The sequence below is a fragment of the Gopherus flavomarginatus genome, chromosome 7, assembly GCF_025201925.1.
Source record: "Gopherus flavomarginatus isolate rGopFla2 chromosome 7, rGopFla2.mat.asm, whole genome shotgun sequence".
NCBI lineage: Eukaryota > Metazoa > Chordata > Testudines > Testudinidae > Gopherus > Gopherus flavomarginatus.
This window is the reverse complement of record NC_066623.1, coordinates 15,757,394-15,773,830: the sequence shown is the minus strand read 5'-3', so window position 1 is coordinate 15,773,830 and position 16,437 is coordinate 15,757,394. Positions and strand designations below refer to the sequence as shown.

Sequence of the window (16,437 nt, the reverse complement as noted above, 5' to 3'; positions counted from 1 at the left end):
CTTTTTTCTAAATAATCCAAGAACCCTTTACAAATGGGTTGTATGATAACAAATTATGTACAAAGATCACTTCATCCACCACTGAGATGCAGTGGTTTCTGGGGTAAAAATGATAGCTGTTTGTTAGTGCACAGTAATACTATGTAATGGTTAAGGGAAGAAAGTGATGAATACCACATCCAGTTGAAACTACAGAGCAGGATGTAATAACCCAAACTGTAGTTTGGCTAGGGCACAAGAATGAATACCCTGCTGCTGCAAACTTTACTTGGCCAAAAGTGCTTAGGACCACTCTGTCTCATCTCGGAGTGAGCATCTTCAGCATTACAGTATATCCTTTTACCATTCTGGAATGTTGGTTCAGAGTTAACTTGGGGGGGGAAATCACCACACAGCGAATCACCACTTTGTTGTTCCTTGGAAGCTTCTCATTCAAATATTGACCAGGCCTAACCCTGCTTATCTTGAGTGCTGACAAGATCTCAACATGTTGATCAGTGTGTTTGCCTCCAACTCTTTCTTTCTTATATGCCAATCTCATGGTGGAACATACAGTTTTAGTTCCTTTCGCTTGAAGGATAATGTAGAACAAATATTAGATGCCTTTATATTCAGGGATTCACTGCTGAAGTAGCTTATATTTTGCTTCACTAATATTTTTCCCCAAAGATATTTATGGAAGAGGAGCTCCCTCCTTGTTAGAGGTGGAGTTTAAGTAAAAAGAAGAGTGTTTCTTCTCCCTTATCAAAGTGAATTTATGGGCTCAGGTCCTCTTATGACCAAGTGTGAATATGAGCTCTCTGCATGTGTGTAATCACGAATGTATTGCAATCCTCGAGTTATAACTTAAGAACTTATTCGGTATAGTAAATTCCTTCCTTGTAGAGCAAATAAAGCTCATAGTTGGAGGTATCCCAATCCAAATAAGATTTTTTCCCCCCTACATGGAATACAGCTTCTATATTTATCAGAGCCTAGAGAAAACTGCAGCCCTTTTGTTAAGAAATACGAGGGAAAGGAATGTGGAAATAAAATGAGGTATTTTGTTCTTTGCAAAGTTAGCAAGATTTACTTTTCCTGTGGCTTTAACCACGTGTAACAATATTTTCAGAGTTCTGTGTAATTTATCTCTGGCTCTTAGTTACTTGGTGTTGCTGCAATTTTAGTTACCAGTTTTAATAACCTCTTACTAATCTTATTTGTGAAAACCATAATACTTTTAACCAAGTGTAGGATCTTCATGTCTGGGATAACTTTACACTTAAAGTATTTGAATGGGTATTAAAAAAAACAAAAAAAACCCCAAAACCCTCAACCTGTAAAAATGAGTGGGTTCAGAGGATCCAAAATCTTCCTTTTCTGTCTGTGATTTCCTGTCAACACTTCTCTGTGTACTTTAGATAAAGTTTTCTGTTTGTACACACTACATTGTGCAAAGCTGCTTTGTGTACAATAGACCTTCCCTTTCACAATGGAAGGGAGTGTTTTACTTACTGCTTTTTCCCCGGCCAAGAAAAAAGAAATAGCTTCAAACTAAATGTTACCTTTAATAGCTATTTAATTGAATTCATCTTGCAGTAATTTGCCAAGATTTTGGTTTACCTATGCATACCTTGCATTTCCAGTGCAATGAAGTCATGTGCAGTGATGTCACTTCAATCACCTTTTAAAATCATTTTTACTCACTCATGGAATCCATTACCGTAGTAGATAGGAGCCAAATACAAAAAAAAACAGATTGCTTTAGGCTGGTCTGTTAAACCATACTTTTCTCCTTTGCATCAGATAATTATTTCTTTCGCTCTCCTGTGTCTGTGAAATAACGTTGGCTTGTTCTTCAGCGTAATTATTGGGGGAAGGCTCTTGTGAAAAAGCTGATTTGCATCATTCTTTGAAAATGTCCAGGGTTGGGCTCAGTCTTTGATCTCTGAAGGAGATCTACAGTTGAGCACCATCCACTAGATGTGCTTCACCTAAGGCACCATCACCTTTCCATCAAACACTGTTGTCTTGGTGGGTTGTGAAAGGAGAGGAGGTTTCATGGGGTGTGTCTGCATTGCAGTTAAAAATCTGCAGATGACCCATGCAGGTTGACTCTGGCTAAGGGGCTGTTTAATTGTGGTGTAGACATGTAGGCCTGGGCTCTAGGACCCTGCCCAAGCTTGAACATCTAAATTGCAGTTAAACAGCCCCATAGCCCAAGTCAGGTGGCATAGGCCAGCCATGGGTGTCTAATTGCAGTGTAGACATACCCTGTGATAGCAGATTAATACAACTCTTGGCTATCAGTTTTTTGTAGCATTTGTAGAACTCTTATCCTGACTACTCTAGAATATATCCTCTTTTATGGGTTTTGCAGATCTTTTAGGTTCTTCAGTGTGGGAGCACTTATGTTGCAAGCTGATACATTGTAGCATTTTAGCCTGTGCAAAGAACTTGGTGGCAAGTTTTGTAGTAAGTTGCTACACTTCCAGTATTAAGCCAAGGGAGCACATGTGATCATTAATCTGCTGGGCTGTCAATGAAATACAAAAAGGATTCCAGTTTTTTGTGGGTTTTTTCCTATGTCATTGTAAATAATTTGTGAAAACAAAGTGGGCCTCTAACGTGTAAACTACAGGATTCTAGGGTGTCATTCTACATCTTGAGTATTTAGAAAGAGGACAGAATTTTCTACTTTTCTATTTGAAATATAGTGAAAAATGTCTAATACAGTTGGTGAAACTGGGTGTGTCTAATATGAAGAGCTAGATACTGTATGTGTGTTCTCTCTGAAGACTGTTTATCGTTCATGGCTAAATGTTGTCAAACCAGACTTTTTTGTTTCATCACAGCACTGAATAAATGAATGGCTATTGCTTCATCTCTTGCTTTATGAAACCAGTTTTAGAAAAAGAAACCCTTGAGTGCAAATGAGTACTTTTGGAGGATACAAGGCAAAAGTGTTGTAGACATGCTTTAAAGACCCACTGATGCCTCATTGAAAAGTTGGAGTTGGGACTATCTTTCTGTATGGAATGTTGGGTGTGGAATTACTTGGGCACCCAGTTTTGGCAGCTGTGTCTTTGATTGCTACGTTAATGGGTCTAAGAAAACTGAGCAATGCAGCTGTCAGTGAGGGAATGTGATGAACTTATGAAGGGAAGGGTTCTGAATTAATGAACTCTTTGATTTCTGTGATTGTTTTTAGTAGAGGGAGACATGGTGAGAAGAGAGGATGTTAAGCCTATCCCTAGACATACGCTTAAAAAGAGATTTCTTTATCTTGATGTCTTTCATAAGAACAGCCCTACTGGGTCAGACTAAAGGTCCATCTAGCTCAGTATCCTGTCTTCTGACGGTGGCCAAAGCCAGGTGCCCCAGAAGGAATGAACAGAACAGGTAATCAAGTGAGCCATTGCCTTTCACCATGTTGCCAGTAATACTTCGGTGGAAAGGGTGCCTACTTCCTTGTCTTTGCTTTATTCCTGTCAGATTTAAAATATGTGGTTAATAAAAACAGCTGTTATGATTTAGTGAAAGATGAAAGCCTCCAAGACTTTGCACCACTTGAGACTCAGTGGGTTACTCTGACTTGGTTTGCATAGCTGTCTTCAGTTGGTGCACCATGAGCCAGTGGAAAGAATAAATGCCAGACCTTTTCAGAATAAGTGTGTACTCTGCTTCCTCACCATTGTCTCTAGTATTGTATGAGAAACTATACTAGAGACATTTCTTAAGTACTGATATAAGAGGAAATGGTTCTCTTTATAACATGGCAGCAGGGATTTAAGTAACCCTCGCTTCACCATTCTCATGATGATTTTATAATTCTGTCCTTGTATTTTAAGTTGAATTTAGAGGAAAGTTTGAGCATACAGAGATCACAAATCTAGAAAGTCAGCTTGTTGTGTCCAGAGTTGTAGCTGTGTGGGTTGCAGGATACTAAAGAAACAAGGGGGTGAAGTAATATCTTTTATTTGACCAACTCTGTTGGAGTGAGAGAGAAGCTTTCAAGCTACACAGAGCTCTTCCTCAGGTCTATAAAAGGTAGTGTCACAGCTAAGTACCAGGTCAAATAGATACTGTAATTTAGCATAAGTAGTTAGAACATTTTCTGTTTGACCTTGTATCTAGCTGTGACACCAATTATCTTTTATAGACCTGAGGAAGAGCTCTGTGTAGCTTGAAAGCTTCTGTCACCAACAGAAGTTGGTCCAGTAAAAGGTATTACCGTACCACCTTGTTCTACTGACAAGAGCGAGATACTCCGTTATCACAGTTGTTTCTGCATTTAATTAATAGTACAGGGGAGAACTCTGGAACCTCAGATACCACTGTGGTAACTTAATGATATCACTGTAGCCATAGCTTTGTGAAATAAGTCCATCTTCTTGTGACAGTTGCATTGCCTCCGTTGATTTGGCTTTTCTTAAGGTACGTCTATACTACCTGCTGGATTGGCAGGTAGTGTTCAATGTATCAGGGATCGATTTATCGCGTCTCGTCTGGATGTGATAAATCGATCTGTTAATCGACACCTGTACTCCACCTCGGCAGGAGGAGTAAGCGGCGTTGACGGGAGAGCTGCGCCAGTCGAATCGCCGCCGTGAGGACGGCCGGCTAAGTCGAACTAAGATACTTCGACTTCAGCTATGCGAATAGCATAACTGAAGTTGTGTATTTTAGTTCGAACCCCCATGCTAATGTAGCCCAGGCCTTAGGGTATGTCTTCGCTACAGTGTTACTCTGGACTGTTTAACAGGTATTGCCCTAATTTCCCTTCCCATCTACACACTCAAACCTCTTACCCAGGGGTTCTCAAACTGGGGGGCTCTGACCCCTCAAGGGGTCATGAGGTTATTACACAGGGGTTGCAAGCTGTCAGCCTCCACCCCAAACTCCACTTCACCGCCATCATTTATAATCTTTTTAATTTATAAGAGGGGGTCACAGAGGCTTGCTGTCACCAGTAGGGGTCACCAGTACAAATGAGGTCACCAGTACAAAAGTTTGAGAACCACTGCTTTTGAGTTTAGTGATGCTTTCAGCACAGCTAGCTAGCCTGTGAGGGGTTGTGAGTTAGAACCTGGGGGCTTTCATTTAGGCTGGTAACCTGCTCACTGTGCAGTAAGGATGCAGGCTAAAACACTTGTGTGGTGATAGTCAGGCAGTGACTGTCCATGGTTCCCCTTGTGTGCCCAGAAGACATCACATTCTCCCACAATTCATTGGGCAGCTCAGCTTACTGTATTGCATAGAACCATGGGATATTCTCTCAGAAGTCCTAACGAGACGGAGGGGGGAGTGCTGTACCAGTAAAAACATAGTAACTTGGGTAGTGCTTTGCAGTGTAACTGCTCAGACCCAGACTAGGCTAACGTGTGCTCACACCCTGGTTTACAATCACCTGGAGTAACTGCAGTGAAGACATACCCATCTCACACTAAGGAGGACTGTGAAAATGAGAGATAAGATGTTGAGTGAGAGGGTGGGGTGAAGTGGCAATAAGGATATCTTTTAGATAAAGATCAGCTGGTAATAGGTTTTGGCTTAAAACAGTTTTTTTAAACATAAAATCCAAACCCAACAACTGGACACAGCTGAATTCAGTATTTAGTCAGTGGTTTTTTTGGGGTTTCATGTGATGTCTGACTATTAATGTGCTTTCTTAGTGAGACACCCTTCCCCTCTCCCCAGGTTTTCGTGTGTGCTCCAGTTCTTGCATTTTGACATTGGAACTGGGGAAAGAGGATCAGAGCATAGGAGAATCACTTTTGGTTGTTATAAACTTAATGAACCAACTGTGTAGAATATTTAATTTTGATGAAAGTCATTTATAGTCTTTAACTAGTTAAAAAAAATTCACTGAGAATTATAATTTGGCTGTAAAAGCCTTAACTTAAAGGAGTTTGCAAAACTAATTAGTAGCAGTACTGATTTTAATAGACATACCTTTTGTCATTTGCTTTTTAAAGTACCCTTTGCATCTTGCTAGTTTTGTTTGAGCATAGACCTGCATCCGTTTCTCAGGTGACCATCTTGTAGCTGTATAGTGCCTGCCCATTGTTCAACAGGGAGCTGAGATAACTTACATAGTTATGAAAATCCACCAAACCAACAGGCCATTAGTTTAATCTATTAACATAATGCCAGTATGCAAACTTGTAATGATTTTAATGGCTGTTATTCACTGGAAGCACTGAAGATTTTATCTGATTTTTTTGAATCTCTTTTAAACTTTTGGCTTCAATGAAACAAATACAATCCTAATCCACCACCTGTGAAGAAATTTTTCTTTTACTATAATATTTAAGATGGGAGTTAGCGGAAGGGAGAAATTCAGGTAGCTTGTCTAATATTTCTAGTTACCTGTTCTCCATAGATTTAGTAGTGTGAGCTGAGAGAGCCAGTTTAACTCCAGTGTTGCCCCTGACTGAACTCAGTTCCCAAACCAAGATTTCCATCTTTACTGTCTTTTCACGTGAAGTTGTTGCACACATTGCAGTCCCTCAGTGCAGTAAAAGACTATTTCCGTTACTTAGTTTGGATAGTCCTAATTATTAATGTAAGGTTGGAAGGTGCTCCAGATCTTCATTTGTAAAAGTTATTGCTGATCAATTTTTTCCCTCATTATTACATTATGAACACTACACCATATTTTTAAATAGCTGCAAATAGCTGTTAAGTCTACTTAAATGTTAATTAAACTTTAGATGCTTCTAAACTGTAGTAATTGAATGTCTTCTAGGTGTGCCTAGATTACCCATATGGATAAAGTATTCTAGGATAAGCAACAAAAAGTAAAGCCGAAAGGATTAATCAAAATTTACATCTTATAGTCAACAGGCACAGAAGTTAAATGCAGCTGTTCTAGGTGACTTTTAACTGAACAGTCTGTATAATTAAATCTGAGATTTGTGTTGTCTATAATGTCTTTTTCTTTCAGTACTTTTTATAGGAAGACAGAACACTAGCCCAGGGAAGGATCTTATCTCTCAATTCTATATCCATGATCAAGTTGAAATGAATTTTCCAGGTTTCGTGTATCATGTGTATTGTCTTTTTTTTAAATTTAAGAATCCCTTATCTTTCCTTTGTCACAAAAACCTTAAATTAGTAGCCATTTTAAGAAAATTTAGTGTATTTTTTGCTGTTCAGTTTGGACAATCAAAGTGAACTAGTCAGTTTCATTTTCCAGCTGCCAGTTTTTATAGGGCTCAGTCTTGAACAGAAGCTGAATGGCTTTCAGTCATTTTATCAGGACTTTTTGTTCGTGTTAACATTCCTGAAGATGCAGAGTAGTACATTCAAAGGTTTTCTAGCTGATAATTTTGTAGCCTGGTGTTAAGCTGCCACAATTAAGAAATATTGTTTTTGCCCATCAAGACATGGTCTGAATGGGCACACACTCTTATTCTGTTTGCATTGTAGACACTGCTGGGAAATACTTAAGTACAACCAAAATCTGTCAATTTTCTTTTTAAATTGAATGTTTCCACTAATCAAGCTTAAAATTGTATTTTGGCCCTAATCTTCTACTTCAGTTTCTCTTAAAGATCTTTATACTAACATAGACTGAGACAATCTGAATGAAGCTAAATACAGAGAAAAATTGCAGTGAAAGTAAGCTAAAGTAAATATTTAAAAGGCTGAGTAATAAAAATTGAAGACTACTAATTTATTTAGAATAGAGTAACTGTTTTATCATGTAGATTTAAAATAGAATACTTCAGCAAACATTTTGAAAATAATTGGGCAGTTGTCTAAACTCACCTTATTTCAAGAGACCATTATTTAACTTTTTATTTTGTTTGATCTTTAGACTGTAGCATCTTTCAGAGACCACTAATTTCTTCTTTGTGTAAAACACCTTGCATATGTGGTGGTACATAAATAACTGAATGTTAATTTACACTTACGACTTTTGTAGAATAGTACACACAAACACCACTACTAGTGCCATCTTATTCAGTCTTGTTTCCCTAATTAATTTCTTTATGCTTTCTCAAGTTCAAAGAGACACTTTTTAGACATCCCTTTTTTTTTAATTTGGCCTTAGTGCTTATAATTAAAGCAGTGTGTGAGTTGAAGCAGACATCTCCTAAGTTAGATTTCAGTAAACTTTTCTTAAAGAGAAATTTCCAGTTTCTTAACTCATACTGATCAGTGGTTACTGACTGTATGACAGGACAGTGGACGAGGCTGCAATATTGCTGTAACTGAGGTGTTTGCTGAAATATGTATTTAGAGCAGAAATGTCGTTTTTTAGGGAACCTAGAAACAAGAGCAAAGCTGAGGTCTAACTACGATAGAGGATGGACACCAAAGAAGCTGTGTTGGGGACAAAAACAAAGCAAAATAAGGTAGAGCAAAAGTAGAGGCCAAGCATTGGACACGGGAAGGGATGGAGTGTGGGTGGGGGTTGTATACTGAATGGGGGAAACAGTCAGGGGATATTAAAAGGAAAAAGTGGTGGAAGCTTTTAACAGTCAATGGCAAATCCATACTACTTTTTTTAAACCATCCTATTCTAACTTAAATTAATTATGCAGGTGAAATGGTTTGGAGGAGTAGGGGTTCGTTCATGTATGGATTCTGTATGAATTTTTCTATTTTTGATCATTGCCTAAGCTCTACCAGTTTTACAGATAAGCTAATTGCTGGCTGCAGGTTATAGCAAATACAGATGCCAGCTGTTTTTAATTAAACTTCTGTTCAGTTTTGGATATCTCCTGCTGTCATAAGGGGATTCTTCAATTGAACCATTCTGTTGGCAAACTGCATACAATGGAACTAGCTCTGTTCACTTTCATTCCTCACTTCCTTTTTGTGATCAGAAATTATGTTTTTGTTCATAGCAACATGAACCGTGAAGACCGGAATGTGCTGCGTATGAAAGAAAGGGAAAGGCGAAATCAAGAAATTCAACAGGGTGAAGAAGTCTTTCCACCTAACTCTCCTCTCTTTGCTGAACCATATAAAGTTGTGAGTTTATGCTATTATTAAAAATACAGTTCCGTGTAGTGAAAGCCATATTTTTAATTATTTGGTTTCTAGACTTTTTTACGTCAATTTTTCTAGTGCACAGTTCTTGTGACAGTGATAAGAAGCAGGGCTTGAATGTGAGGATGGATGGTTACTAGGTAGCAGGACTAATAGATGCTCAAAATATCACTGAAGAATAAAGACAGTGCTTTATTTGAAAGGATGTGCTGAAAAGGATAATGAAACTTCAGCTAATTTTTCAGTTTCCTCCTGAACTTGTTCTAGCCACCCAAAACATTTCAAATGCTGGTCAAGTCTGTTATGGTGGCTAGCTTTTTTTTGTTTTAAATGCTTATTGTTTAGCATACTAACCTTCATCCACAGTACTAGCTACAGGTAAACCCAGGAACAGGAAGTTTGACTAGCAGGTTGATTTTTTTAAATACAAAACTACTTAATAGCCTGGGGTTATTACCATGTAATATAGCCAGGTTCCTTAAAATTAATTGACTGTTGTGAGCGTAATTCAGGGTTTGGTGTAACCTTTTTTCTTTACGAACTATTTAAAGTCTCTACCCATGACTTTAAACCCACACTAGATTCTCTCCCAAGGATCTATTTAGGCCACACTCAACACCTGTAGATGAACAATATTTATGTGCCTGAGGCAGAAACTGATTTTGGAAGGGTAAGATAATGACATCCATTATTTTAATTCTTTATTATTCAAGAACCTTTTTAAAAAAAATTCTTTCAATGTGCTCTCCTCTGGTAAGTGAGAGAATGAGACTTGGGTCTTGTCTGCATTAAACAAGAAAGTTTTGCTGCTTTAATGTTACTGTTATAGTTAATGTGGTTAAGCCTCCTAGTATGGACATAGTTATACTGGCAGAGAAGTGCTTATTCCAGTTTGGTAAATAGAATTGGTATAACTGCACGTTAGGGCTTGGACCAGTGGAACTGTATCAATAAAAACAAAAATCACACTCTTAACTGACATAATTCTACCAGTATAACCTTTTTAGGGCAGACTGGCCTTAAAAATCACTTAAGGGCTATTAGAGAAATAGCCTCAGTCTGAAAGATTAGTTCAGGGATTGCTTTTTTTGAACCCCTGCTTTCTAGTCTACTGATGGTATTAAGAACCTCAAATACTATACTCCTGAGGGCATTCTGTGTGGAAAAAATTAAAAATTCTGAACATCATATTTTAAAACTCTGCCGGTTTTATTTGTCAATAAATAAATGCAGAGGCTCCAGCATGGCAGTGGGGAGCAAAGGCCACTGGCTGCCTGAAGGTGGGAGATCACCCTGCAGCCTCCTCACAGACTAGATGATGCGGCTGCACCCGACCCTGACACAGCACAAGGCCTGGGCCTGCCCCAGAAACACCCAGGGGCCCTGCCCCTCTGCACAAGGTGCAGCAGGTGTGGGGCAGCAGGCTCAACCAGGCATGATCCAAGTGTGGAGAGGCTCGGTGGGGGGCGGGGGGAGATCTAGTTGCGGGGTGAGAGGATTCTGTGTGGGACAATCTGGGTGCAGGCAACTCAGTGAAGGGCTTAGGTGTGTGGGGGATCTGGATGCATAGAGGCTTTTTTTGGTGGTGTGTATGGGGAGGTGTTTCCGGGTGCAGGGGAAATGGGACTCTGCAGGGACTTCAAGGTGAAAGTGTTTGGAGCTCAGTGGAGGGATCTGGGTGTGGAGGAAAGGCACCTGGTGGGGAGGGGGGGTCAGTGGCGTGGGGATCTGAATTTGGGGGCCCAGGATGGTGACGGGGGTTTAAGTGCAGGGAGCTCAGTGGGGGGTGGTCTGGGTGCAGGGGTAGGGGCTGGAGACAGGGAGTTTGGGTGCAAGAGGCTCCAGATGCAGGGGTTGAGGTATGAAAGGATAGGGGGGTTCTGGGTGTATGGAGTGAGGCTTGGTGGGGGTGTCTGGACATGAGAGTTCCGGATGCAAGGGGGTTAGGCAGATTCAAGAGCAGCTTCCCATACAGTGACTGCTCCCCCTGCAGCTGAGGAGCGATGGGGGCAGGAAGCAGGGGAGGATGCTGAGCTTCCTGCAGCTGGGGTTGGGTCTGACACAGCCCCAGCCACTCCTTGTAGGGGAAGAGAAAGTCCCGTCCTCTTCTGCCTTCAGCCCAGCTGAGACTATCAGCTGATCCCAGCTCAGGGCAGGAACCACTGGCTGGGGTATGCCCAGTCCTGCGGTGATTTACCTCTCTGCCGCCTCCTCCGGTTGTCTGAAATGATGTACCTGTGCAGCTAGGGAGTGGTGCATGACTGCTTTTGCAGCTTCCCTTTGGTTCCCTGTCAGAGTGTCATTTTTCTGCAGGGAAGCAAAGAAATCTGCAGGAGACATGAATTCTGCACACACGCAGTGACCCAGAATTCCCCCAGGAGTAATATCACTGGTACCATTGTTCATCACCAGCCTAATTAGCTATACTGTATAGAACTCATGTCTTTGATAAACACAGCCAAACTTTGGCCCAGGTTCTAGAAGGAGTTCTACTAGAAAGATACTTAAACAAAACGTCCACTACTGTGTTCACAAATGAGTACTGCAAAATTCTGCTAGAGCACGAGTGGAGTTGACTAGAAACTGACTACCAAAACTAGTTAAATAAGTAGTTCGTTTTCCTTGTCCAAACTGAGAAGTGAATAAGTAAGAACTGCATAAATAATAATTAGATTCTTTCCTTAAAAGTGCCAGTGCCATTTTTGTGTGGCCAGCAATACTTCCTCACAACTCTCTTCTATAAGAATTTTGTGATCATAGCTTAGGGCTTTGAACAAAACATTCTTTTGAACCACCTACCTAGTTCCTATGGCTAAAGGAAAAATAATTTTGTATTACCATAGAATTATAGTAGAATTCAAAAGGAACTGTGCCATTAAGGCTCTTTAAACCTTTCCATTACATTTTTCTTTCTAACTGTTGTCTTCTTATTTCCTTAAACTTGGACCATTTCTCCACAAGCTATCAAAATAAGTGTGCATGGGCCTCTACAGGGTGGCCTAGTTGATAGATAAATATAGATATAGATATAGATATATTTTTATTTTTTTTTTTCTCTGTACCTGCTGTGCCAGTGAGGATGTCTGTCATTAATGTCTAGAGGCAGGCAGCCACAGTCCATCCTCTGCTGAAAGAATGGTGGCTACTATGTGAGATTTAAAGCCAGCAACTATATGGAAAGATCTTGGCTCAGTGAGGGATTTGGAAGACTGTGTGGAAGGGGACACTGAATATCGAAAATGGCATATAATAGCCCATCTTACCTATCTGGCAGTTGAACAGTCGTTATATAAAACAGCTGAACTGGCCTCATATTAATAGATAAGGTTGGTTTTGTTTATGCCAATCTCTTATTGTTTCTAACACATTAGGCAAAATTTTCTCCTTCACTCTCTAGCCAGTCAGTTGTCTTGTCTACTTTTGATAGATCTTGGTTTGTGTGGAAGATTCTGCCATTACAATATTTACATTTTTTCCCCTGCACTCAGTCCATGATATTTCATAAACTAATATCTGTAATCTAGCAACCATTTTCTGGTAATAGGAAGCTGCATTTAATGTTAAACTTGATCAAGCTTTATGGCTATGCTATTAGTTATATTAGCCCACTGAAGGCTGCTTCTTAGTGGTGCACAGCCAAATGGTCTTTTACTCTGTGGGATTTTCAGCCTTTAGGAATAAAATATGTATAGTTTGAAGACAGACGGGAGAGAGAGTAAAGATAAAATAATTTAAAATTGAGTGAAATCTTAAAAATAAGATGACTAGCTTTAGAAATGAGAAGGGAATAATAACTACATAGTTCTTTGTGTATTAATTAGGAGAATAACTTAGTACTTCTCTAAAAATTTTCATTGGGATTCTCAGTCACCAATAGGAGCTGAGTACCTAGCTCCATTTGACAACACTGAAAATTCTCAGCCTCTTCCTGCTTTAAACTGGTATGGAGAGTCCATTTTTTACCACTTATATATTAAACTTAATAAATTATTTAAATTGAAAGGGATTAAAATATTAAGAACAGGAGATGAAACTGGGATGGCACACAAAATAGACTTGGATGCTAACGTAAGTTCTTAATTCTGAAGTTTGGGTTTACTACTCTAGTTTTGTGTCAAGTCAGCTTACGTAAGCCAAGTTATGTATAGTTTAGATTTAGGAATCTCATTTTAAAAATACTACTTAAATGTATTTTTAATCTTATATTTGTTATACTTTGCACAGACCAGCAAAGAAGATCAACTGTCTAACCGTATTCAGAGCATGCTTGGAAATTACGATGAAATGAAGGATCTTATAGGAGACAGATCTCTACAAAAGCTTGTTGGTATTCCCAAACCAACAGTGCCATCAACGCCAGATGAAAAATCAAACCAAAGTTTCTTTGGTGAACAGAGACACAGTACCAGCTCTCATCAGAGCAGCAAATGGACTCCTGTAGGACCAGCACCTAGCACTTCCTCCCAATCGCAGAAACGGTCCTCAGGTTTACAAACAGGGCACAGTAGTCAGCGGAGCAGTGGCAATAACACTAGCAGCAGTGGCCAGAGGCATGACCGTGACTCGTATGGTGGTAGTAGCAGCAGCCGCAAAAAAAGCCAGCATGGATCAGAACACTCTAAATCCCGTTCTTCCAGCCCTGGAAAACAACCTGCTGTTTCTTCATTGAGCTCCAGCCATTCCAGGTCTCATGGAAGTGATCATCATAGCAAGGAACATCAGCGCTCAAAATCTCCACGGGATCCTGATGCCAACTGGGACTCACCTTCCCGCGTACCTTCATTTTCAAGTGGACAGCACTCTAACCAGTCTTTTCCTCCTTCACTAATGTCCAAGTCCAATTCAATGTTGCAGAAGCCCACTGCCTATGTAAGACCCATGGATGGACAGGAGTCTATGGAACCAAAGTTGTCCTCTGAACACTACAGTAGTCAAACTCATAGCAACAGCATGAGTGAGCTGAAGCCTAGCAGCAAAGCACATCTAACCAAGCTTAAAATACCTTCTCAACCACTGGATGTAAGTTGGTATTAAATTTTGGGGGTTTTATCTTTTTTCAGCATCAATGGCTGGGATTTTCAGAGGTGCTTACAGGAGTTGGGTGCCTAATTTCTATAGGCTCCATTTAAAATCCCAGCCTATATGGCTTCCATTAACTTACTATAAAAATACAGGACTTCCCATTGGAAAGTGAAGCAACTTTGTAGTTTCAGTGGGAAGTCACACATTTTTCTTTCTTCTTTTAAGAAGAATTTTGTTTATTTCCTTCTACATCCCCAATGTGCATGTCATGGTTTTTCATAATTGCATATCATGTTGGAGCTTTTATGGTCTCTGGTTGTTTCTGATAAGTCATATGTAATGGATTTTACTCTGTTATGTTCGATTGTGGCATAAACCAAATTATCTTTTGAAGTGTAGTAATTGTTGTGCATACTATACCTACAGTTTTCTAAAAACAATGTAATAGGTTTCAGAATATAAGCAATATTTTTCTTCTCTGTATAGGGCATATTTAGCTTAAACATGTTTTAGTGGTTTATCTACTCTTGGAGTATTGAATATAGGTTGCCTACATCTGCACAACCATACTGGGGATCAATGTAGTTTACAATTATTTTAATAAGATACTATTGCATCTCCTCTTAGCCACTTGAATAGCAATACATCTGTACCCCAATATAATGCTGTCCTCGGGAGCCAAACAATCTTACTGCATTGTATTGAACTTGCTTTGATCTACCAGAGCGCACAGCCCCTCCCTTCCCCCTGCCCCCCGAGCACTGCTTTACTGCGTTACATCCAAATTCGTGTTATATCGGGTTGTGTTATATTGGGGTAGAGGCATAGCTAGGAGTCTTTTAGATATCCCAAATAAATGGCTAAATAAACTGTAGAAAAATACTGGCCATGGTTACAAATCATGCGTAAGGAAAGTCATCTATGCCAAGTATTCACAAATGTGAGTAATTTATATTTTACACTAAGACAAGCAGTATTGCAGCTCTCCTCCTGCCCCCACATGTATTAGGACAGAGGTACAGGGAATTATTCAAGTACAAAAGTGTAAGTAGCTCTTATTACGCTCTAATTAATAATGCAGTTAACGAGAGAACTTGAGTTCGGATAGTGGCCAGTGACTTGCCTCATGAACTTATAGTTTAAAAAATATATAAAGCCAAACTTTCAGATGTTTGTAAGATACTGGCTTGTTAAAATCATGTTAACATTTAAGTTAGGAATACAGGTAAGGGATTAGAATAACATGATATTTAAGATATTATATCTGTGTGTGCCAGTTCTATATGAAATCTAGGATTTCTGCAGTTTTGGAAGATATGTGATCCTAAAACTATTGCTGGTTCTTTAGTCTAGCAGTGCTGCTTCTCTCACTGATTCTGGATGAATATTGTCAGGACTTGGGCCACAAACAAGTGTAACTTTGAATCCGATGTGTTAAGGGGCAGGGGGGAGAAGCCTTAAGAGGTATAAATGTAATAGTTAATCCTGAACTTTGATTCATAGGCATCAGCATCTGGTGACGTGACCTGTGTGGATGAAATTCTAAAAGTAAGTTGTCTGTTCTTCCGGTTCTTGACTTTATTCATTAAATAAACACTGCTAAAGGGGGAAAATGGAGTACTTGCCCTGCCTGCACATGAGAGAAAATCAGCAGTGTCCCAAGAATGCCACTTGCGCGCTACCTGACTCCCTAAAAACCATCAATGTGTGAAGAACTTGGAATCAAGTTTCTGCTGCAACTGCTGTTAACCTTAAACCTGTAGTGCCCTTCAGTTTCTTAGATCTTCTTATTAAGTATTGACACAAACTGACATCTGTTTTAAATTTGCTGGTAGAAGTTTTGGAGGAACAGAAAGCAGCTCATCAATTCTATGTATTTTCTTTATTGAATGTATTTGTGTCCATTTTCATGGACAAATGGTTTTATAAAGAATTTTCAGATTTCTCTGCAAAAGTTTGTTCATTATATAGGCAGAGAATGGAACTGCATACTCAAAATGCTGTCAAATAGATATAGTAAACAGAAAAAAACAAATTAGTCCCTAATAAGTATTAAATCTTGGGTTTTACATCTAATGATTATAGGTAAAAATATTTCACACAAGTGTGTATAGCTTTTTAAAGTTGGCATTTTGATGTGTTTTAACCTTTAACGTAAAATGGCTTTGCTGTTTGGTTTGGTTGCAGGAGATGACCCACTCTTGGCCTCCACCTCTGACAGCTATTCATACACCATGTAAAACAGAGCCATCAAAATTTCCTTTTCCAACGAAGGTTAGTGACTGACAAACCTAACTTTATATTTGTTTAGTAGTTAAATATTGAGTGAAATTAAAACTGGGAAAACTCCTTTTAAAGATCAAGAATTGCATTGCAGAGTTTTAAAGCTCTTGTTGTTAAATTTAACTGTGCATTGTCATTTGGGGTTTA

General features: G+C 39.3%; 1 protein-coding gene across 4 annotated transcripts in view; it reads left to right on the top strand.

The window, feature by feature from the left end:
- Positions 1 to 16,437, top strand: part of AFF4 (ALF transcription elongation factor 4) — a 78,810-nt gene that overhangs the window by 20,034 nt on the left and 42,339 nt on the right. For 2 of the 4 annotated variants that reach the window (XM_050962546.1, XM_050962545.1), the window contains 5 exons: positions 8,252 to 8,345; positions 8,841 to 8,967; positions 13,210 to 14,004; positions 15,511 to 15,555; positions 16,195 to 16,281. In XM_050962546.1, coding sequence (XP_050818503.1) covers positions 8,845 to 8,967; positions 13,210 to 14,004; positions 15,511 to 15,555; positions 16,195 to 16,281 — 1,050 coding nt within the window. In that variant the 5' untranslated portion in view covers positions 8,252 to 8,345; positions 8,841 to 8,844. The remainder of the gene's footprint in view (positions 1 to 8,251; positions 8,346 to 8,840; positions 8,968 to 13,209; positions 14,005 to 15,510; positions 15,556 to 16,194; positions 16,282 to 16,437) is intronic. The other 2 variants (XM_050962547.1, XM_050962548.1) reach the window with 1 other exon arrangement.